Genomic DNA, 23,956 nt, shown 5'->3' with positions numbered 1-23,956 from the left:
AAGCAATTTCAGTTACTTTCTGTAACTCAGTGTGAGGAAGATTCAGACAGAAGGCAATTGGAGAGAGAAACGTTCTTATTTATTGGCAATTGTGTGTTGTCTGTCAATTTTCAAGCTTTATGGCACAACGGGTGTCATGACAAAAAGTGTGCCTACGGAGAAACCTGATAGTGGCTTTATTTTTAAAAGGTGTCATAACAAAAAGTGTGGCCATGGTGAAACCTACTAGTGTCAGTGTGTGGGATTTACCTTTACTGTGGAGCTTGTCCAGGAAGGACTCTAACTTGTCCAGCCTCTTGTCCCCTTCCACCTTGACGCCAGTCGGAGTGGAGATTTCTTCTCAGCAAAAGAGACGACAACATACAGGCGGCCATTTTGACAACAGGTCACTTGATGTATGGTTAGTTTCCTAAGTTTAGAAGTCTAGGAAAATGGCACTTGTATAGCGCTTTTTACAAATACATGTCATGGGGCAACTAACTATGGACCTAATCCCCAAATAGCAAGCAGAGGCTTAAAGGGATAGTGCAAGAATTTGGCAATTAAGCCCTTAAGCATGCTATGCTTCTAGTAGACTTCCAGTCATTCCGCTAACGCTAGATAGCATAGGCTCAAGAAACTAATATGAGTTCATCGGACTCTGGGTAGGTAGAAAAAGGGCTTAATTGCCAAAATGTTACACTATCCCTTAAGTGCCCCCAAAAAATCTGAATGAAAATGTAAAAATGTTTAGACTACTAGTCTGATTAGACAGTCTATCTAATCATCAAAAGGAGAACATAGTATACACCTTCATGTGGCTTGACTGGCGTGGCGCTGGACTTCTTAATGTGGGAAATGGGAGACTCCTCTCTACTAGTCTCGGACACAAGACCTGATGGGAAAGAACACTGGGGTCATACTGACATCAAAGTGGACTTAGTATTTCCAAGCTGCATTTTCTAAGCCCACTCCACATACAATAGGATTAGCCCATATAAAAACAGCATGCATGTGTGGAACGATAGGTGTGATAAAAAGGGGGTGTCTGACGCAGACCTCTCTTGGCCATGCGCCCGGCCACGGTGAACTGGGTGGAGTCGTTGGCGGCGCCCCGCCCCCTGCTCTTCCATGCCTCCTCCTTCTCCTGCAGGATCTTCATCCTGTCCGCCAGGGACATCTTGGTCTCCACGTCCGCACTGGACTTCTGATGGGGGAAGGGAGAGGAAGGAGAAAGGGATGGAGAGGGGGAGACAGGTTAGAAATAGGCAAATGAATGTGTAGCACATGGGGATGTGCGAAACTTAATCCTCAGTCTGAAGTGTCCCGACTTGAGCCAGCAAATAGCTAGCTTTCGCATGGCGCAGACTGGTAAGATGATTCAGGAAGGCGGTCACGTGTGCTGGCAAGGCAGAGGTCCCGAGTTCGCGACAGGTATTGGCCAAATCGGGAGGAAGTGGCACTCGCTAAGCAAGCAGCGTGACGTCCTTTACAAATGCATGTGTTGACATCGTGCCTAGAATATTGGGCTACTTCTACAGCTGAATGTTGGAGACAAAGAGTCTGGGAGAGCGATGCAGAGGGCAAGAGAGAGACAGACACACAGAGCACAAACACATATTGGAACATTTCCCAAACTACATTGGTCTTCAGGAAACTTATGAGCTACACTACCAACAGAGAACCCCACTTCCCCCCTCAGTAGCAAAACAAATGTATACTCATGAATTTTGCTTCATTGCCATTGCTGTTTCTGCACCTAAATTCCATCATTAAAATGAATTATTGTGGAATTTACCAGGCACAAGTCCCACGAGCTGTTGCACAGTAATTCATGATATTAAATATCCGTGATGCATTTTATGGCCTTGGCTTGATTTCCAATGGTTGAGTACAGTACAATGGTGTGTGTGTGAGCTGTGAGACACAATAACAAAACCCCTTTCGGGAGACTGCATGGTTTCAAAATGGAAATTGTTATCAACTCATTAGAAAATAACAATGTGATATTATTTAATCTCGCTAATTTACTCTGGCGAAAGTTAAAACACTAATTGTGAAAATTGTGAAACGTAAAACAGGCTACAATGATTGAATGAATGTCGAGGGAATGTTGCCTAGCGCCACGCGGAAAATGGAATCACATGTTAAACATACATACAGTAGATCAAAAGGACTCCTAGAACCACCTGGCCTTTCAAAGTCTGCATTAGTTTTTGTTCAGCTGAAAACTAGGAAGCAACTAAGCCTGCTGACTCACTGATACATTCAACAATAGAGACCAAACCTAAACACACAGGGCCGGCATCCCAGACACAGATTAAGCCTAATCCTGGACTAAAAAGCATTTTCAATGGAGATTTCCCATTTGAGCATGTTGTTTAGTCCAGTACAAACTCAATGTGTCCAGAAAACTAGAGTTAGGTAATGCATTGGTCCCAATCTACCTATCTAGATTATTGAGAAAGTTGATATTACATAGAAATATACCAAGATACATAGACATTGAATTAGTCAAAAAAGGAACTGAATTACGAGAAATAGAAATATGAACAGAATGACTAAAACTGTTCAGCTTTAGCTGACAGCTAAAATGTCTATATGAATATAAGTGTTATATGGAGAAATAAAAGAGATTGGGTTTCAGGCCCCAAGGCTCCATATAAAATCACATCCCCACACCTGAACATATTTGAAAGTCTTGGGTCAAAACATGGATAGCCATTTTGAAGGAAAGGCTTGGTTGATTCCAAAAACGTACATTTGAAAAAGATTGCAATTTCCATTATTAGGTTAGACAAGAAAAACCACCGTCATGGATATTACAGGGTCTGAAATACACAATGAAATCTTAAAGATTTCTTGATGAAAATAACACAACACATTTGTTGTCATTTGGAATGTTTTTAAAATGTCAGCAGAAGGCATAGTACCTTCGGATTGCATAAATAGAGGTAGCCTGAATACAATACTAGGCAAGGCACCACACAGTTACAGATAGCCTATCAGTCTATGTGCAGTTGCAAACCAGACTACGGTTTGCAACTGCACATGGGGACTAAGATAGTACTTTTTGGAGAAATGTCCTCTGGTCTGATAAAACAAAAATAGAACTGTTTGGCCATACATACCATCGCTATTTTTGGAGGAAAAATGGGGAGGCTTGCAAGCTGAAGAACACCATCCCAACCGTGAAGCACAGGGGTGGCAGCATCATGTTGCAGGAGGGACTGGTGCACTTCACAAAATAGATGGCATCATGAGGTAGGAAAATTATATGGATATATTGAAGCAACATCTCAAGACACCAGTCAGCAAGTTAAAGCTTGGTCGCAAATGGGTCTTCCAAATGGACAAAGACCCCAAGCATACTTCCAAAGTTGTGGCAAAATGGCCTAAGGACAACAAAGTCAAGGTATTGGAGTGGCCATCACAAAGCCCTGACCTCAATCCTATAGAAAATGTGTGGGCAGAACTGAAAAAGTGTGTGCAAGCAAGGAGGCCTACAAACCTGACTCAGTTACACCAACTCTGTCAGGAAAATTCACCCAACTTATTGTGGAAGGCTACCCGAAACGTTTGACCCAAGTTGAACAATTTAAAAGGCAATGATACCAAATACTAATTGAGTGCATGTAAACTTCTGACCCACTGGGAATGTGATGAAGGAAATAAAATCTGAAATAAATCACACTGTCTACTATTATTCTGACATTTCACATTCTTAAAATAAAGTGGTGATCCTAACTGACCTAAGACAGGGAATTTTTACTGTTTTTAAATGTCAGGAATTGTGAAAAACTGAGTTTAAATGCATTTGGCTAAGGTGTATGTAATCTTCCGTCTTCAACTGAATATAACAAACTCTGTGTTTGTTAGCCTGTGTCGCCCACCACCCGAGGCACTGTCGTTACTGCGCTGACCGAGGAGGAATTCAGCGACCTTCAAGCTGACACGCCAAAGTACGGTACAGTCTGTGTCAATGTAGTAATCTACAAACTGTATTGGAATCAGTCCTGTTGAATATAAACTCAGCAAAAAAGGAAACGTCCCTTTTTCAGGACCCTGTCTTTCAAAGATAATTCGTAAAAATCTAAATAACTTCACAGATCTTCATTATAAAGGGTTTAAACACTGTTTCCCATGCTTGTTCAATGAACCATAAACAATTAATGCACCTGTGGAACAGTCGTTAAGACACTAACAGCTTACAGACGGTAGGCAATTAAGGTCACAGTTATGAAAATATAGGATACGAAAAAGGCCTTATTACTGACTCTGAAAAACACCAAAAGAAAGATGCCCAGGGTCCCTGCTCATCTGTGTGAACATACCTTAGGCATGCTGCAAGGAGGCATGAGGACTGCAGATGTGGCCAGGGCAATAAATTGCAATGTCCGTACTGTGAGACTCCTAAGACAGCGCTACAGGGAGAAAGGACGGACAGCTGATCATCCTCGCAGTGGCAGACCACGTTTAACAACACCTGCACAGGATCGGTACATCCGAACATCACACATGCGGGACAGGTACAGGATGGCAACAACAACTGACCGAGTTACTCCAGGAATGCACAATCCCTCCATCAGTGCTCAGACTGTCCGCAATAGGCTGAGAGAGGCTGGACTGAGGGCTTGTAGGCCTGTTGTAAGGCAGGTCCTCACCAGACATCACCGCCAACAACGTCGCTTATGGGCACAAACCCACCGTCGCTGGACCAGACCGGACTTGCAAAAAGTGCTCTTCACTGACGAGTTGCGGTTTTGTCTCACCAGGGGTGATGGTCGGATTCGCGTTTATCGTCGAAGAAATGAGCGTTATACCAAGGCCTGTACCCTGGGGCGGGATCGTTTTGGAGGTGGAGGGTCCGTCATGGTCTGGGGCGGTGTGTCACAGCATCATCGGACTGAGCTTGTTGTCATTGCAGGCAAATGTCAACGCTCTGCATTACAGGGAAGACATCCTCCCTTATGCAGTACACTTCCTGCAGGCTCATCCTGACATGACCCTCCAGCATGACAATGCCACCAGCCATACTGCTCGTTCTGTGCGTGATTTCCTGCAAGACCGGAATGTCAGTGTTCTGCCATGACCAGCGAAGAGCCCGGATCTCAATCCCATTGAGCACATCTGGGACCTGTTGGATCGGCGGGTGAGGACTAGGGCCATTCCCCCCAGAAATGTCCGGGAACTTGCAGGTGCCTTGGTGGAAGAGTGGGGTAACATCTCACAGCAAGAACGGGCAAATCTGGTGCAGTCCACGACAAGGAGATGCACTGCAGTACTTAATGCAGCTGATGGCTACACCAGATAATGACTGTTACTTGACCCCCCCTTGTTCAGGGACCCATTATTTCCTTTCTGTTAGTCACATGTCTGTGGAACTTGTTCAGTTTATGTCTCAGTTGTTGAATCTTGTTATGTTCATACAAATATTTACACATAAGTTTGCTTAAACTAAACACAGTTGACGTATCTTTTTTTGCTGAGACACACACGTTTTTTCTTTATTTGTATTATTTTCTACATTGTAGAATAAAATTGAATGAATCAACTATGACATTTGGAATCATGTAGTAACTAAATAAGTGTTAAACAAATCAGAATATATTTTCAATTTGAGATTATTCAAAGTAGCCACCCTTTGCCTTGATGACAGCTTTGCACACTCTTGGCATTCTCTCAACCAGCATCATGAGGTAGTCACCTGGAATGCAATTAACAGGTGAGCATTTGTGGAATTTTCCTTCTTAATGCATTTGAGCCAATCAGTTGTGTGGTGACAAGGTAGGGAGGGTATACAGAAGACAGCCCTATTTGGTAAAAGAACAAGTCCATATTATGGCAAGAACAGCTCAAATAAGCAAAGAGAAATAACAGTCCATCATTACTTTAAGACATGAAGGTCAGTCAACACTGGAAAAACGCTGAATGTTTCTTCAAGTGCAGTCGCAAAAACCATCAAGCGCTATGATGAAACTGGCTCTCATAAGGACAGCCACAGGAAAGGAAGACCCAGAGTTACCTCTGCTGCAGAGGATAAGTTCATTAGAGTTACCAGCCTCAGAAATTGCAGCTCAAATAAATGTTTCAGAGTTCAAGTAACAGACATCTCAACATCAACTGTTCAGAGGAGACTGCGTGAATCAGGCCTTCATGATCGAATTGCTGCAAAGAAACCACTACTAAAGGACACCAATAAGAAGAAGAGACTTTCTTGAGCCAAGAAACACATGCAATGGACATTAGACCGGTGGAAATTTGTTCTTTGGTCAGGATTCTAAATTGGAGATTTTGGGTTCCAACTGCCATGTCTTTGTGACATGATGCGGTGTGGGTGAGCGGATGATCTCCACATGTGTATTTCCCACTGTAAAGCATGGAGGAGGTGGTGTTATGGTGTGGGGGTGCTTTGCTGGTGACAGTGTCTGTGATTTATTTAGAATTCAACGCACACTTAACCAGCATGGCTACCACAGCATTCTGCAGCGATACGCATCTCATCTGATTTGGGCTTAGTGGGACTATAATTCGTTTTTCAACAGGACAATGACCCAACACACAGCCTGGAGGTGTAAGGGCTATTTTACAAAGAAGGAGAGTGATGGAAAGCTGCATCAGATGACCTGGCCTCCACAAGATGACCTGGCTTCCACAATCCCCCGACCTGATAACCTCCGATTTGTGCCCTGATATCTGCTTCACTGATCTCTGCGCTCATAAATGCCTGGGTTATCTGCACGTTAACACTTGAAGCTATTACCTAAAACGAATCAATAGAAAGTGTGGGTTCACAGTTCCAATCCTGATTTGTTGGTCATTACTGAGACGTGGTTAAATAAGAGTTTTTGAACACTGATGTTAACCTTTCTGCTTATAACATTTTTCGGCAAGACAGATCTTCCAAAGGTGGTGGAGTGGCAATCTTTACCAAGGAACACCTTCTGTGCTCGGTTGTCTCCACCGAGTCTGTCCCCAAACAATTTGATTTGCTGGTTTTACGCATTAAACTTTCAAATAACTCTTTGTTGACTCTTGCTGGGTGTTATCGGCCACCATCAGCACCGGCCTGTACCCTACCTGCCCTAAATGCTCTCCTGGTCCTTTACACTAAGTCTGAATTTGTCCTGCTAGGTGACCTAAACTGGGACATGCTTAAACCACCTGACCAAGTCCTAAAGCAATGGACTCACTAAATCTTTCTCAGATTATTATCAATCCCACAAGGTATGACTCCAAACACCCAGAAAAGGCTACTCTCCTTGATGTTATCCTTACAAATAATCCTGATCGGTATCAGTCTGGTGTTTCTGTAATGACCTTAGTGATCACTGTTTGACAGCTGGTGCTTGTAATAGCAGCTCAGTGAAACGACCTGTCCTGATTTGTCATAGACACCTGCTAAAAAACTTTAATGAGCAAGCCAGCCTTCATGACCTGGCCTCTGTAAATTGGTATAGAATCAGCTTAATCCCCTCTGTCAAAGACAATTGGACCTTCTTTTTTGATATTTTCAGAGGTATCGTTAACAAATACGCACCCATAAAGAAAATGAGAATTAAAAACAGGTTCAGCCCCTGGTTAAACCGTGATCTGGCAGAGTTACTCCACTTCAAGAATTCCATTTGGCAAATCGCTCGGCACAAGCATACTCAGGCTGACTGGCTCTCGTTCAGGCAAATTAAAAATATGTGCACTCAGGCTATCTGGAAGGCCAAAGTTAGTTACTTTAAGGAGCAGTTCTCCCTCTGTGGGTCTAAACCCAAGAGGTTCTGGAAAACGGTTAAAGACCTGGAGAATAAACCCTCCTCCTCACAGCTGCCCATGTCCCTTAATGTTGATGTGGTTGTTACTGACAAGGAGCACATGGCTGAGCTCTTTAATCACCACTTCATTAAATCAGGATTCCTATTTGACTCTGCCATGCCTCCCTGTCTGTCCAACATTTCCTAATCTCCCACCCCTTCTAATGCGACTATCCAATGCTCCTCCCTCTTTTTCCCCTTCCCAGCTACAAAGTTCCTCCCTGAGTCCAAGGTGCTAGAGCTTATTAAACTTAGATGGCTAATACAGCCTGAAACCAGTGCTGGTGTAGGCTTAGATCAGCATTTCTGTGTAACGGTATCTACTAAATCAGAGAGAAATAGGCTAAGCATGAATATGTTAGCTAGTTAGCTACATAAAAGGGGAATGTACCATCGTATAGGGCCCCCTGGGAAACGATGACCAACACTTTGGTTCCTACCTTATCACAATAATTCCTCCCTGACTTATTAATTTGTCATCATGTCAAACAACAATGTATTCAAAGTGCTGCCCACTATATTGGAACTATTGAACTACAATAATCATTCTATTTCCATGATTCCAACAGTACACCAATAAACTAGGCCTATATATTTTGCCCATTTCATGCAGCTCTAAGTGGCACTGAGGAAATTATAACAAAAGCGTAGGAAATTGATGAAAATGATAAAATGTTTGGGGTTGAAGTTGGATTGAACGGTATTAAAACAAATCAGAATGGAGAAATACCCATTGAAATCACGTATAATGTATGTGTTGCCACCCTAGAAATTGTATAATTCAAAGACTTACTGTCAACATACCTTCAAAAGTTAAACAAATCTTGTGAAATGTTATTTTGGCCATATTATCCAACCCTACACACAGACACACACACACACACACCAAATAATAGTGACGACATCAAAACTATGAAATAACACATACGGAATCACGTAGTAACCAAAAAAAGTATTAAACAAATCAAAATATATTTTAGATTCTTCAAAGTAGCCACCCTTTGCCTTGATGACAGATTTGCATACTCGTGACATTCTCTCAACCAGCACTCCGTCACTCTCCTTCTTGGTCAAATAGCCCTTACACAGCCTGGAGGTGTGTTGGGTCATTGTACTGTTGAAAATCAAATGATAGTCCCACTAAGCGCAAACCAGATGGGATGGCGTATCGCTGCAGAATGCTGTGGTAGCCATGCTGGTTAAGTGCCACTTGAATTCTTAATACATCACTGACAGTGTCACCAGCAAAGCACCCCCACACCACCCCCACCTTCATGCTTCACGGTGGGAACCACACATGCGGAGATCATCCGTTCACCTACTCTGTGTCTCACAAAGACACGGCGGTTGGAACCAAAAAATCTCAAATTTGGTCTCATCAGACCAAACAATAGATATCCACCAGTCTAATGTCCATTGCTCGTGTTTCTTGGCCTAAGCAAGTCTCTTCTTATTATTGGTGTCCTTTAGTAGTGGTTTCTTTGCAGCAATTCGACCATGAAGGCCTGAGTCTCCTCTGAACACTTGATGTCGAGACGCGTTTGTTACTTGAGCTATGTGAAGCATTTATTTGGGCAGCAATTTCTAAGGCTGGTAACTCCAATGAACGTTATCCTCTGCAGCAGAAGTAACTATGGGTCTTCCTTTCCTATGGCGGTCCTCATGAGAGCCAGTTTCATCAAATCAAAGTTTATTTATCACGTGCACCGAATACAACAGGTGTAAACCTTACAGTGAAATGCTTACTTACAGGCTCTAACTAATAGTGCAAAAAAGGTATTAGGTGAACAACAGGTAAGTAAAGAAATAAAAACAACCGTAAAAAGACAGTGAAAAATAATAGTAGTTTAGCGCTTGATGGTTTTTGCAACTGCACTTGAAGAAACTTTCAAAGTTCTTGAGATTTTCCAGATTGACTGACCATGTCAACTAGGGCTATCGTCTGTATACCAACCCTACCTTGTCACAACAACCGATTGGCTCAAACGCATTGAAGAAATAAATTACACAAATTAACTTTTAACAAGGCATACCTGTTAATTGAAATGCATTACCGTTGACTACCTCATGAAGCTGGTTGAGAGAATGCCAAGACTGTGCAAAGCTGTCATCAAGGCAAAGGGTGGCTACTTTGAAGAATCTCAAACATATTCTGATTAGTTTTTTTGCTTACTACATGATTCCATATGTGTTATTTCATAGTTTTGATGTCTTCACTATTATTCTACAATGTAGAAAACTATAAAAATAAAGAAAAACCCTAGAATGAGTAAGTGTGTCCAAACTTTTGACTGGTACTGTACATACAAGCCTGCACACACACTAGGTGAACACACACACACGCAAACACAAGCACGTACCCACACACTCCTAGTAACTCACCTGATTACTACTGACTTGTCAGTGTGTACGGTTGACAGAATAGGAAGGGTATCATACAGAGATGAGGAAAGGATCTTGAGGTGGAAGCAGGGGAGGAAGAGAGGAGAGAAGAGGGTGGGGGGTGTGAGGGGGGCATCCTTAATATCCGGCGAGACCACAGCTGGACTAGGAGGAAATTGGGTTTTGAGACCGTGCAGAGAAGCAACAGGAGTCATTCCCAACCTATGAGGGAATGCGGGAAGAGCGAGGGGAAAGGAGAGAGGGAGGCGAAAAGGTGGACCTATTCAGTGAGAAGAGGGGGATACATAATTAGATGGTGCCCACTCTTCCCATTTGAGATTGAGGCCTGTAGGCTTTGGTAACACTTTAGTAAGCCTGCAGGTATAATGCTTAATAAACTTGTTAGAGTATGTATGCATGTCTTTATAAAATATCATAATAAGACTCATAATATTCGAAGTCCCTATGTATCAGCATTTCAACAGACTCAAAATGTGTTTTATTTAGTCAGGATCAGTATGAGATAAGAGGGTCGTGCATGCTCATGACAGCACTACAATGCATTATAACGGCATAATAATGCATGATACCTGTAGGCTTTAAGTAAATGGTTACCCAGGTTCTCCAAGACAGACTCGACCCTTTCCCTTCGCAGGCCTAGCATATGGCTCTCGTCTTTCATCTCCACAGACAAGACTGTTTCTCCTAGTTTTGATTCGGAGGAACAAACGTCCAACCAATCCCAAGCCCAGACAGGTAGGAGTGGGGTTGCACACATCGCTGTGGTGAGCTCATTGTTATGGTACTGGAGGCCGCCTGTGAGTACTAAAATGTCATTACATTTATGTTTTTCACTCTAAGAATGTTATAGATGGGTTACCTGACAACGTCACGAAAACGATGCACTCGCTTCAAAGGGGCAGAAGCTGTGTGTTATGATTCTGGATGGCCAGCTAGCAACAATGACAAGAAACTGCCATTTGGGGAATAGAAAGTGGGTTGTTTCGATTTGTTTGATCTTGTTCTTGATTCCATGTCTATGCTAATACGGCTACAATTTGCTTGCTAGCTAGGTAACCAACAACTGTAACGATGTATTTGAGAGACAAGTGCTCAATGTGCAAATGTATTTATGTTTTCAATAAAAATTGGAGACAAAATATAGTTTACATGTTATCAACAATCTAAGCCAACCCCATCTGTTTTGCCCCATAGTTGTGCACGCGTCGGTTTGGTTGCTAAACAACCAATCCGTCTAACGTTATAGCCTAGTCGACAGATGTCAGGCAGACCTCCAGTTACTGGTGAGAGGGGAAACTTGTACAGGTTTACAGCAGGTTGGGGGAGGCGAGAATGAATTTCATAGGTTTTGTGGTCTTTGTTGATGTAAAAAAAGGATAAATGTATTAGCCAGTGTTTCTCCTAGCTAAATTATTTTCCAGGCGGGGCACCGCAAATCCTCCATAAAATCATCGAGTTCCACTTTAACATAACATTCCAATGTAACCAATTTAGGTCAAATTATTTCAGGCAGAGGGAAACATAACAAGGCTGGAGTACCCATCTTATCTACACAAAAGTATTTCGGAACACTGAATATTTCAATGCTCTGGTCAAGTATGAACCCAGCAAGTCACATTGGAATTCAAGATGAGAACTAGCATTTTCGCTACAAAAGATTACTCCACTGAAGGACAGTAGAACTTTGCATGTAGAGTGCAGTAATAAGTGACAGCCACATACAAAATCAGTGTCACGCATACACACACTCCAACAAATGTTTTTTTCACGTAGCATTTAAAAAAAAAATCTAAAGTGACACCAGAGTGGAAAATGTTGCGCTAGCAGGAAACATCTGTAGCTTTGTGAGAGAAGGTGGCGGCGGTGTATGTTCCATGCCCCATTCTCCTGACGACAGCGAAAGAACAACAACATCTGTTCCGGCTCGGTTCCACAGCGACTCAGAGGAGAGTTGCTGTTTTTCCTAAACGTGTGCCTGGAAAACTAAAAGGTGCTACCTAGAGTAAAAAAAAATATATAGCATCTGGAACTATGATTTTCACCATTATATTCACCCAAGATGATGAGGGGCACAACATGTGTGCTGGTGAAGTGTTTCATTGTTTTGAATCAACTTTATTGATTGAATAGACTTAATTTCCCCCCTCCCCCCTCCTAGCTCTGTTGCACCTCACCCCCACTCAATAGTTTTGTTTTTATTTATTTCAATTGACAGTTTTCATGCATTCAGGGTCAAATTTGGTATCAAAATGATCAATTCATACCAATGGAAGCCAAACTCTTTCAGGCGGAGGGCAATGGCTAAACTATAGTAGGGGAAACACTGGCACCCTCCAGACCTCCACATTCCCATATCAGGGGCACCACCAAACCAGAGCCATAAACACACAATTAGTCAAACTATCCTCCATGTTGGCACCAAATTCTAATTGGCATGCTTACCACTTACTTGTGGTGTCAACATGGTCGCCATTCACATTCCAAACCTTGGCTCTGGTGGGAGCTAGCCTCCTTATAAACTTCTGCTCCCTCTCTCTCTGCAATGCAGACAGCTGCAGCATGATGGGTTCCAGTCCAATTCATCAGTAATGACCTCAGAAGGATTAAAGGAAGAAATCCACAGGCATATTTGGAAGCTCTGCATACTTTTTTCCTGGGACGTTTCTGAGCGGTCTGTGAATGCCTCCGATGCACTTTTTAGGTTAACTGTGGATTTATCCACAAATTACAGACATAAATTGAATAAATAGTCCGGTCTCCCTTGGGAAATAGGTCTTCTGACCTCAATGGAACTACATGGTTAAATAAAGTTGAAATAAAAATAGTAAAGGGACAGTCTGTATAAAGGAAGATTACATCATTTCTGGAGCCCAATTGAATGTTTCTGGGATTTGTGTTGAGAATGCTTTGGCTCTCGGTGAACACTTGAGATGGGATTTTCAGGCTAAGAGTGAATTTATAGGGAAGATGGCAGCTACTCTCGGATGGAAGCTTCACCATAACCAGTAAACCCCTCGAGGTTTGTCTCACGTTGAAGCCTAGAAAGATGTTCCATCCATATGAATAAAGCCTAGAAAGATGTTCCATCCATATGAATAATTTCCTATTGAAATGTTCTGGCGATTTGTGAAGAGTTCCACAAATGTGTGCCACAAAAGTTATATAATGAGTAACATGATGATGCATTCAGGAGTTGGAAAACAAAAAGGAGAGAGCGGGCACATGATACGTAGAGTGAGGTAGAGACAGAGATAGATTAGGTAAGGGAGTTTGGTGTGAGTGAAAGGGATGGAAAAAGAGTGTATGAATGAGAGAGGAAGGAGAGACTAAGCATGTGTTTCTGTATATTTTATATGAGCAGGAAATTACACTTATATTTCTGTGTGTGTGAGAGAGCAAGAGAGAGTGCGTGTGTAGCACAGAAAAGTACAGCGAGAACTTTAATTTCTTATTTCTATTAGTGAGAGACAGGGAGAGGGTATGTATGTACGTGTAGGACAGAAAGAGAACATGAGAAAGACAAATAAAGGGAGTAACAGGAAGTAGACCAGCTCACGGGAGGAGAGCCACAGGAAGCACCCTGTTCTGCGTGGTATTTTATTTTTACGAGTGCGTCTTTCTCTGGGAGGCTGCATGGCTAGGCCCTGGATTTGGCCTCGTCGCCCAACCACTCCCAAATCTCCCTCCCCACATCACATCTCCTCCCCACTCAGCCCACCACACTCCCCTTTCCTTCCCCTCCCCACCCTTTCCTAAACCTCCTCCCCACCCTACTACACTCCCGTCGTTTTCCTCCTCTTCCCCACCCTACTCTTCTTAGCACAACACACAGGAAAGCAAACTGAATCAGCACATTTCCACCACAAAACCCAGACCGAGTCTCAGTCTTTACAGACAGGTCACATTTCCTGGGTCGTGATCACTACCAGAGGCCCAGGCTTCAGAGGCCTCCAGTCCTTAACCTTGTCAGACCCAGAGTTTATCCAACCCTCCAAAGCCCAAATCGAGCCTCATTCCTAGTCTCACAAACAGCTCCAGTCCCCGGTATAGAGTGACTCAGAGGCCCAGAATTACCTTCTTCTTCCAGGCATCTCCAGAGTCCTGGAGCTGGTTGAAACGGTCAGCCAGGGACTTCTGCACCAGATCCTTGGGCTTCTTCAGCTTGGCCTTCCACTCCTCCTCACCACTGCTCAATTCAGCCAGCCTGGGAGAAGGAGAGGAGGGCAGTCAATGTAGGCCTTACTAGCAAAGAATATGACATGTAATGTATAGGCTATTTTTCAAACAGAGTAACATACAAAGTGTGAAGGACTACATCTGAATCGTAAGAATATATCTTATTTATACAATATCATACAATATGCATCTTACAGTATGTTTATACAAAAGACACTGTAGAGGTAGAAATGCTCTCAATGTCCATGTATGAAGTGCGCAGACCTGTATCAGTCATTTGTTTTATGATAGGTAGGTGATGTCTACAAAATGAACACGTATATATGTGTGTGTGCAAGCGTCTAAATTTCCCCTACTGTACCTCTCTTTCAGGGATGACCCCACACTGCTGTCCAGACTGCTATCCACATCCTGATCCTCTCCATCTTCCGTGTCCAACGACGACATCTTCTCCATCTCTTCCTCCCCCAGGCTCTCGTCTGGAGAGGGGGTCCGGCTCTGGAGGTCCTCCGCTGAACTACTGCTAGCACCACGCCCACTGCCCCTCTGCATCTGGGGGGTACTGAAACGCCCTCCGTCAGGGCTATCGTCCACTATCGTCTCATCTTCCTGAAATAACAACAATAATTATTGATTGGGCTGATTGCTCGTTAAACCATCAATATAGGCTAAAATCACCTGCACAGCTGATCTCAATTGCAACCATCATCCGCCACCACATTGCAGCTCCACAAAGCGGATGTCGGGGTTATCTTTTAGTCCTGATTGCAACCAACATTTTTCAAGACGATTTGGCCCTCTGGTGGGTATTATCATCGGAACAATTTGATCTAGCAATTTTAACTGACTAAGGGCGATTTGTCTATTATACAATCATTCAACTGAAATAAAGTATTTCACATATTCCAGATGCTCATAGTGGGAAACTAGTGTGGATACTATATTACATAGGGCCAATTTCCCAGGCACAGATTGAGCCCAGTCCTAGACTAAAACACATGTTCAAGGGAGATTATATAGAGATGTATATAAATTCAGATCCTCAAACTATTTTACATTCTAAGAAGTGAGAAAACACACCTCATCCTCCTCTTCCTCCACCTCTTCTGTTTTCTCCTCATCTTCCTCGTCGCTCTCGGGGTGGCTCAGGGTAACGCTGGTTTGTCGGACCACCCCGGTGGTGGGGGTGCTTTCAGGGGTTCCTCCCTCACTGTAGTCCGACTCGACACTAGTGGAACGACTCTTTTTGAGGATGCCCTTGATGCCGCTGCGGGTGCCCGAGTCTTGGCACTGCAGCAAGACAGGCTGGGAGGGTATAGGGGACTTGTCCTCTTCGTCCTTGCTTCTGGGGTATGGTGTTTGGTCGGAGAGGGGTAGGGGGGAACTGGAGGATGAGAGCTGGATGGGGGGGAGGGAGGAACAAGGGAATTATCGAATTATGAATCAGAAAACTTAACTGAAATTACATCATCTAGAGTGTACAATGGTAAGCTGAAGAAATGAGAAACGCTTTTTTAATTTTTTTTACAAAGTGGGATTCAAATGGATTTTACTGTAAAAACAGTCGTCAAGGATCTATACAAAATACAATGTCAAAGCGAAAGAAAAATGTTAACTTCATTTTTTATTTAAAATAAAATATATCTTCATTAGATAATTACTCAACCACCTGAGTCAATACATGTTAGAATCACCTTTGACAGAGATTACAGCTGTCAGTCTTTCTGGGTAAGTCTCTTAGAGCTTTGAACACCTGGATTGTACAATATTTGCCCATTATTCTTTAAAAAAATTCCTCAAGTTCTGTCAAGTTGGTTGTTGCCATAGTTTGGACTTAAATCGTCTTGAAAATCTGTAACTAGGCCACTCAGGAACATTCAATGTCGTCTTCGTAAGCAACTCCAGTGTATGTTTGGCCTTGTGTTTTAGGCTATTGTCCTGCTGAAAGGTGAATTTATCTTCCAATGTCTGTTGAAAAGTAGACAACCAGGTTTTCCTCTAGGATTTTGCCTGTTCTTAGCTCTATTCCGTTTCCTTTTATCCTAATATTCTTCCTACCCACTGGGCACAGATGTCAATTCAATGTCTATTCCACGTTGGTTCAACTTAATTTTGTTGAAATGACAGAAATAACGTAGACTCAACCAGTTTGTGCCCAGTGGGTAATCCGTACCGAGGACAAACAAACCCATAACATGATGCATGCAATATGAGGAGTGGTACTCAGTGAAGTGTTGGATTTGCCCCAAATGTCACGCTTTGTATTCTGGACAAAAAATGTGTTTATTTCTTTTGCAGTATTACTTTTGTGCCTTATTGCAAACAGGATGCATGTTTTAGAATATTAGTATTGTGTTCAGGCTTCCATCTTTTCACTTTGTCATTTAAGTTAGTATTGTGAAGTACTACAATGTTGTTGATCCATCCTCAGTTCTCCTATCACAGCCGTTAAACTCTAACGTTTTAAAATCACTATTGCCCTCATGGTAAAATCCCTGAGCGGTTTCCTTCCTTTGTGGCAACTGAGTTAGGAAGTACGCCTGTATCTTTGTAGTGACTGGGTGTATTGATACACCATCCAAAAGGGACATCCAATGGCAGTTTTTTTGTTACCCATCTACTAATAGGTGCCCTTATTTGCTCTCGGCACTTCTTTGAATATGTGCTTGAAATTCACGGCTCGACTGAGGCACCTCACAGATAATTCTGTGTGTTTAGTAGAGAGATGGGGTAGGACATTCAAAAATATGTTAAACACTATTATTGCACACAGAGTGAGTCCATGCAACTTCTGTGATTTGTTAAGAAAATGTTTACCCCTGAACTTATTTAGGATTGCCATAACAAAGGGGTAGAATACTTATTGTCACAAGACATTACAGCGTTAAATGTTTTATTAATTTGTGATACATTATCCTAAAAACATCATTCCAATTTGACTTTATGGGGTATCTTGATTTAATCCATTTTAGAATAAGGCAGTAATTAAACAAATTGTGGAAAAAGTCAAGGGGTCTGAATACTTTCCAAAGGCATCAAGGATCTCTCTGTACTTTGCTCCGTTTATCTTTGCCTCGATCCTGACTAGTTTCTCAGTCCCTGCCACTGAAAAACATCCCCACAGCATGATGGTGCCAGGCTTCCTCCAGACTTGACGCTTGTCATTCAGGCCAAAGAGTTAAATCTTGGTTTCATCAGACTAGAGAATCTTGTTTCTCATGGTCTGAGAGTCCTTTAAGTGCCTTTTGGCAAACTCCAAGCGGGCTGTCATGTGCCTTTTTACTGAGGAGTGGCTTCCGGCTGTCCTCTCTACCATAAAGGCCTGATTGGTGGAGTGCTGCATAGATGTTTGTCCTTCTGGTAGGTTCTCCCATCTCCACAGAGGAAATCCAGAGCTCTGTCAGTGACCATCAGGTTCTTGGTCACCTCCCTGACCAAGGCCCTTCTCCCCCGATTACTCAGTTTGGCTGGGAGGCCAGCTCTAGGAAGAGTCTTGGTAGTTCCAAACTTCTTCCATTTAAGAATGATGGATGCCACTGTGTTCTTGGGGACCTTCAATGCTGCAGACATTTTTTGGTACGGTTCCCCAGATCTGTGTCTCGAAGCTCTACGGACAATTCCTTCGACCTCATGGCTTGGTTTTTGCTCTGACATGCAGAGTCAACTGTGGGACCTCATATAGACAGGTGTGTGCCTTTCCAAATCATGTCCAATCAATTGATTTTACCACGTGGACTCCAATCAAGTTGTAGAAACATCAAGGATGATCAATGGAAACAGGATGCACCTGAAGCACAATTTCGTGTCTCACAGCAAGGGGTCTGAATATTTATGTAAATAAGGTATCTGTTTTTTGTATTTTTATAAATTTGCAAAAATTTACAAAAACTTTTTTCTCTTTGTCAGTATTGGGTATTGTGTGTAGATTTGTGAGGATGTAAAAAAAGTAAGACATTTTAGAATAAGGCTGAAATGTAACAAAATGTGGAAAAAGTCAAGGGGTCTGAATACTTTCCGAAGGCATCGTACATATATATACTGCTCAAAAAAATAAAGGGAACACTTAAACAACACATCCTAGATCTGAATGAAAGAAATAATCTTATTAAATACTTTTTTCTTTACATAGTTGAATGTGCTGACAACAAAATCACACACAAATAATCAATGGAAATCCAATTTATCAACCCATGGAGGTCTGGATTTGGAGTCACACTCAAAATTAAAGTGGAAAACCACACTACAGGCTGATCCAACTTTGATGTAATGTCCTTAAAACAAGTCAAAATGAGGCTCAGTAGTGTGTGTGGCCTCCACGTGCCTGTATGACCTCCCTACAACGCCTGGGCATGCTCCTGATGAGGTGGTGGATGGTCTGCTGGGGGATCTCCTCCCAGACCTGGACTAAAGCATCCGCCAACTCCTGGACAGTCTGTGGTGCAACGTGGCGTTGGTGGATGGAGCGAGACATGATGTCCCAGATGTGCTCAATTGGATTCAGGTCTGGGAAACAGGCGGGCCAGTCCATAGCATCAATGCCTTCCTCTTGCAGGAACTGCTGACACACTCCAGCCACATGAGGTCTAGCATTGTCTTGCATTAGGAGGAACCCAGGGCCAACCGCACCAGCATATGGTCTCACAAGGGGTCTGAGGATCTCATCTCGGTACCTAATGGCAGTCAGGCTACCTCTGGCGAGCACATGGAGGGCTGTGCGGCCACCCAAAGAAATGCCACCCAGCACCATGACTGACCCACCGCCAAACCGGTCATGCTGGAGGATGTTGCAGGCAGCAGAACGTTCTCCACCGCGTCTCCAGACTCTGTCATGTATGTCACATGTGCTCAGTGTGAACCTGCTTTCATCTGTGAAGAGCACAGGGCGCCAGTGGCGAATTTGCCAATCTTGGTGTTCTCTGGCAAATGCCAAACGTCCTGCACGGTGTTGGGCTGTAAGCACAACCCCCACCTGTGGACGTCGGGCCCTCATACCACCCTCATGGAGTCTGTTTCTGACCGTTTGAGCAGACACATGCACATTTGTGGCCTGCTGGAGGTCATTTTGCAGGGCTCTGGCAGTGCTTCTCCTGCTCCTCCTTGCACAAAGGCGGAGGTAGCGGTCCTGCTGCTGGGTTGTTGCCCTCCTACGGCCTCCTCCACATCTCCTGATGTACTGGCCTGTCTCCTGGTAGCGCTTCCATGCTCTGGACACTACGCTGACAGACACAGCAAACCTTCTTGCCACAGCTCGCATTGATGTGCCATCCTGGATGAGCTGTACTACCTGAGCCACTTGTGTGGGTTGTAGACTCCGTCTCATGCTACCACTACAGGGAAAGCACCGCCAGCATTCAAAAGTGACCAAAACATCAGCCAGGAAGCATAGGAACTGAGAAGTGGTCTGTGGTCCCCACCTGCAGAACCACTTTTATTGGGGGTGTCTTGTTAATTGCCTATAATTTCCACCTGTTGTCTATTCCATTTGCACAACAGCATGTGAATTGTATTGTCAATCAGTGTTGCTTCCTAAGTGGACAGTTTGATTTCACAGAAGTGTGATTGACTTGGAGTTACATTGTGTTGTTTAAGTGTTCCCTTTATTTTTTTGAGCAGTGTATATTTATATACACAAAATTAAGTATGGATTTCACATGGCTGGCCAGGGGTCACAGTGGGGAGCCAGGCCCAGCCAATGAGAATGAGTTTTTCCCCACAAAGGGGCATTATTAGACAGAAATACTAATTTAGTATTGCTTTCTTTAGTACTATAGCTACTATTCTTTAATATGAATCACTTAGCTTTGGCAACACTGACCTTGTCCTTTATGCCAATTAAAACATTATGAATTCGACAGAGAGAGAGAGAGAGAGAGAGAGAGAAAGAGAGAGAGACAGAGAGAGAGAGAGAGAGAGAGAGAGGAATGGGACGAGGAAAAGGAAGTGAAGAAAGGAGGAGGTGGAGAGAAATAAGGAGAGAGGGAATAGAGGAGAGGAGTCGAAGGTAGTAATGCACAAAAAAGGGAAAGAATTACAACAATGATAAAGGTTAACTACAGTGTGACGTTTTTCAACACTTCTTCAAAAGCAGACTCCATTGCTAATAAACCTACCCTGGCCTGTAGCTACCATTCACAAGACCTGTATTTTTTAGCATGAACACGCTCAATCCATCTTTGTAACACACAACTCAACCCTGAAATACACACAAACCAATTCTCACGCATACCCCACAGACTGATCAAGAACACGTGGCTCAGTTGGTAGAGCATGGTGTTTGCAACGCCAGCATGGTGTGTGCAACGCCAGCATGGTGTGTGCAACGCCAGGGTTGTGGGTTCGATTCCCACGGGGGGCCAGTACAAAAATAAAAAAGTATGAAATGTATGCATTCACTACTGTAAGTCGCTCTGGATAAGAGCGTCTGCTAAATGACAAAAAATGTAAAAAATTCAAAAAACATTTTACCACACATCCTCATGCAGACACCCATACACTGCTCTTATAGTAGAACACACTATCACTCACATTTTTAAACAGACTCACCATCTTAACCTCAAACTCAGTGACCGGTTGTGTGTGGGAGCGCTCCCCCTTCGACCTGCGCTTGTCTGTAGCCTCCTGCATCTCTGAGCCTTTAGACTCTTCCTCCTTGGGAGGGCTGCAGAAAAAGACAGAGAGCGAGAGACAAAGGAAGAGAGCGAGTGAGATAGAGAAATAAATATGGAGAGAAAGTGTAGGGAGAGAGACAATGATGGACAGAGAAAATACAATTGAGGATGGCATTGATAGAGGTTGGCTACCAGGACTTTTATTACTGGCACCAACTATCTCCTTTATTATGACACCTTAGCTGTCTGGCTGTCATTTGTGTTTATCATGGGCACTAAATGTACCTTGCCTTCTGATTTGATAGTGGCACTGGCCTCATTCAGGGCTTCTGATAAGAGAATCTATGTAAAATAGAATCAGTGAGTGTGTGCGTGTGCATGCATGTTAACAATTCCAACGTGTATTCATTAAAATATGTATTCAATTCAATGAAAAACCTGTTAAAAAAATAACTCCTAGCTCCATAAATGTGGGTAGAACACTTTAGTGTTCTGTCTATACAGTGCATTTGAAGAGTATTCAGACCTCTTGACTTTTTCAACATTTTGTTACGTTACAGCCTTATTCTAAAATGGATAAAAAAATTAATTTAAAAAATGTAATCTATACACCAAATGACAAAGCAAGAGTTTTTTTAAAGAAATATCTTACTTACATAAGTATTCAGACAATTTGCTAAGAGACACAAAATTGAGCTCAGGTGCATCCTGTTTCCATTGATCATCCTTGAGATGTTTCTACAACTTGATTGGAGTCCACCTGTGGTAAATTCAATTGATTGGACATGATTTGAAAAGGCACACACACCTGTCTATATAAGGTCCCACAGTTGACAGTGCATGTCAGAGAAAAAACCAAGCCATGAGGTCGAAGGAATTGTCCGTAGAGCTCCAAGACTGGATTGTGTCGAGGCACAGATCTGGGGAAGGGTACCAAAAAATGACTGCAGCATTGAAGGTCCCCAAGAACACAGTGGCCTTTATCATTCTTAAATGGAAGTTTGGAACAACCAAGACTCTTCCTAGAGCTGGCCGCTAGGCCAAACTAAGCAATCGGGGGAGAAGGGCCTTGGTCAGGGAGGTGAACAAGAACCCGATAGTTACTCTGACAGAGCTCCAGAGTTCCTCTGTGGAGATTGTAAAACTTTCCAGAAGGTAGAGTGGCCAGACGGCAGCCACTCCTCAGTATGAGACACGACAGCCGGCTTGGAGTTTGCCAAAAGGCACCTAAAGACTCTCAGACCATGAGAAACAAGATTCTCTGGTCTGATGAAACCAATATTGAACTCTTTGGCCTGAAAGACAAGCGTCACGTCTGGAGGAAACCTGGCACCATCCCTACGATGAAGCATGGTGTAGGCAGCATCATGCTGTGGGGATGTTTTTTTAGAGGCAGGGACTGGGAGACTAGTCAGGATCGAGGGAAAGATGATCAAACATCTGATCTGCAGAGAAGAATGGGAGAAACCCCCCAAATACAGGTGTGCCAAGTTTGATGCGTCATACCCAAGAAGACTCAAGGCTGAAGTCTCTGCCAAAGGTGCTTCAACAAAGTACAGAGTAAAGGGTCTGAATACTTATGTAAATGTCATAATTGGTTTTTTAATAAATTGTCAAAAATGTATAAAAACCTTTTTTTGCTTTGTCATTATGGGGTATTGTGTATAGATTAATGAGGAAACAAACAATTTAATACATTTTATAATAAAGCTGTAACGTAAGAAAATGTGGAAAAAGTCAAGGGGTCTGAATACTTTACGAATGCACTGTAACCTGAAAGTATATAAAACAAGGTTATGGTGTGGAATTTATAAAGGAATGAATATTGACACATTCCTGACAGTTATAATATTAGTGGCTGGTCTCAGAACGAAACTGAAGACAAATCAGTAGAACTGGTCAAATTCCAAAAGGGTAAAGGGGAAGGTACGCGTTGACGTCACACACACACACTGGACATGACCCAGTGGTACACCCGCAGCCAGATAACACTGCAGCTGATTATACAGACACCATGCATGCACCAAGGTTATTATAGTGTGTTTTTACATTCGTTTTTATTTCTATTAGTTGTAAGATTTGTATTTGAAATTCAGATTATTTTCAGATCCACTTTACACATGTTTTATTTGAAGTTTTATATTTTATTATTTAGTTTCAGTTTCAGTGTTAAGGACTGAAAGTAGCTTATGCGTGGGAGGCTAGGAACAATTTATGTGTTGTATAGTTTTTTTGGGACGTCACTTCTTGCCAGCGAGAGGCAGTAATGAAAAAGCTTTCTCGGGCAACAACATCTGGGTCCTGCATGGAGACAGAACAAAGACAGTTTGGTCCCAGGCACGATTGAATAAAAAAATAAAAAAATGCTACTGCCTACTTATTGCCCATACAGGTCACAATACACATCCATTTGGGTAAACACCTGGGACCCATGTGGGTAAGTGTGATAACCCACATGGCCCTCAGGTTTAAGCCCACTTTGTAGGTCCCTGTTGGGTTTCCCTAATGGGGCCCATGGAACAGCTCTTCATTTCCATGTGGGACCCATATGGAAATGTTGGCTGCAACACGGGACCAACAGTTTACATGTTATTTATATTTTTGATCAGTCTGTGTGTGTGTGTGTGTGTGTGTGTATGTACAGTTGAAGTCGGAAGTTTACATACACTTAGGTCATTGAAACTCGTTTTTCAACCACTCCACAAATGTCTTGTTAAACTATAGTTTTGGCAAGTCGGTTAGGGCATCTACTTTGTGCATGACACAAGTAATTTTTCCAACAATGGTTTACAGATCATTTCACTTATAATTCACTGTATCAAAATTCCAGTGGGTCAGAAGTTAACATACACTAAGTTGACTGTGCCTTTAAACAGCTTGGAAAATTCCAGAAAATGACATCATGGCTTTAGAAGCTTCTGATTGACTTAAATGATGTCAATTAGCCTATTGGAGGTGTACCTGTGGATGTATTTCAAGGCCTAC

At 42.9% G+C, this 23,956-nt stretch overlaps 1 protein-coding gene across 5 annotated transcripts in view; it reads right to left on the bottom strand.

Moving 5' to 3' along the window:
- The window catches only part of svild (supervillin d), a 116,377-nt gene that overhangs the window by 33,291 nt on the left and 59,130 nt on the right, over positions 1–23,956 (bottom strand). For 4 of the 5 annotated variants that reach the window (XM_014158664.3, XM_014158667.3, XM_045702581.2 and 1 more), the window contains 7 exons: positions 20,889–21,021; positions 15,444–15,761; positions 14,725–14,972; positions 14,262–14,391; positions 1,039–1,186; positions 791–874; positions 250–336 (listed from right to left, as the gene is read on the bottom strand). In XM_014158664.3, coding sequence (XP_014014139.1) covers positions 250–336; positions 791–874; positions 1,039–1,186; positions 14,262–14,391; positions 14,725–14,972; positions 15,444–15,761; positions 20,889–21,021 — 1,148 coding nt within the window. The remainder of the gene's footprint in view (positions 1–249; positions 337–790; positions 875–1,038; positions 1,187–14,261; positions 14,392–14,724; positions 14,973–15,443; positions 15,762–20,888; positions 21,022–23,956) is intronic. The other variant, XM_014158666.3, reaches the window with a different exon arrangement.

Source organism: Salmo salar, chromosome 19, assembly GCF_965601325.2.
Source record: "Salmo salar chromosome 19, fSalSal1, whole genome shotgun sequence".
Lineage (NCBI taxonomy): Eukaryota > Metazoa > Chordata > Actinopteri > Salmoniformes > Salmonidae > Salmo > Salmo salar.
Note: the sequence above shows the minus strand (reverse complement) of the source record. Positions and strands in the feature narration are given on the sequence as shown.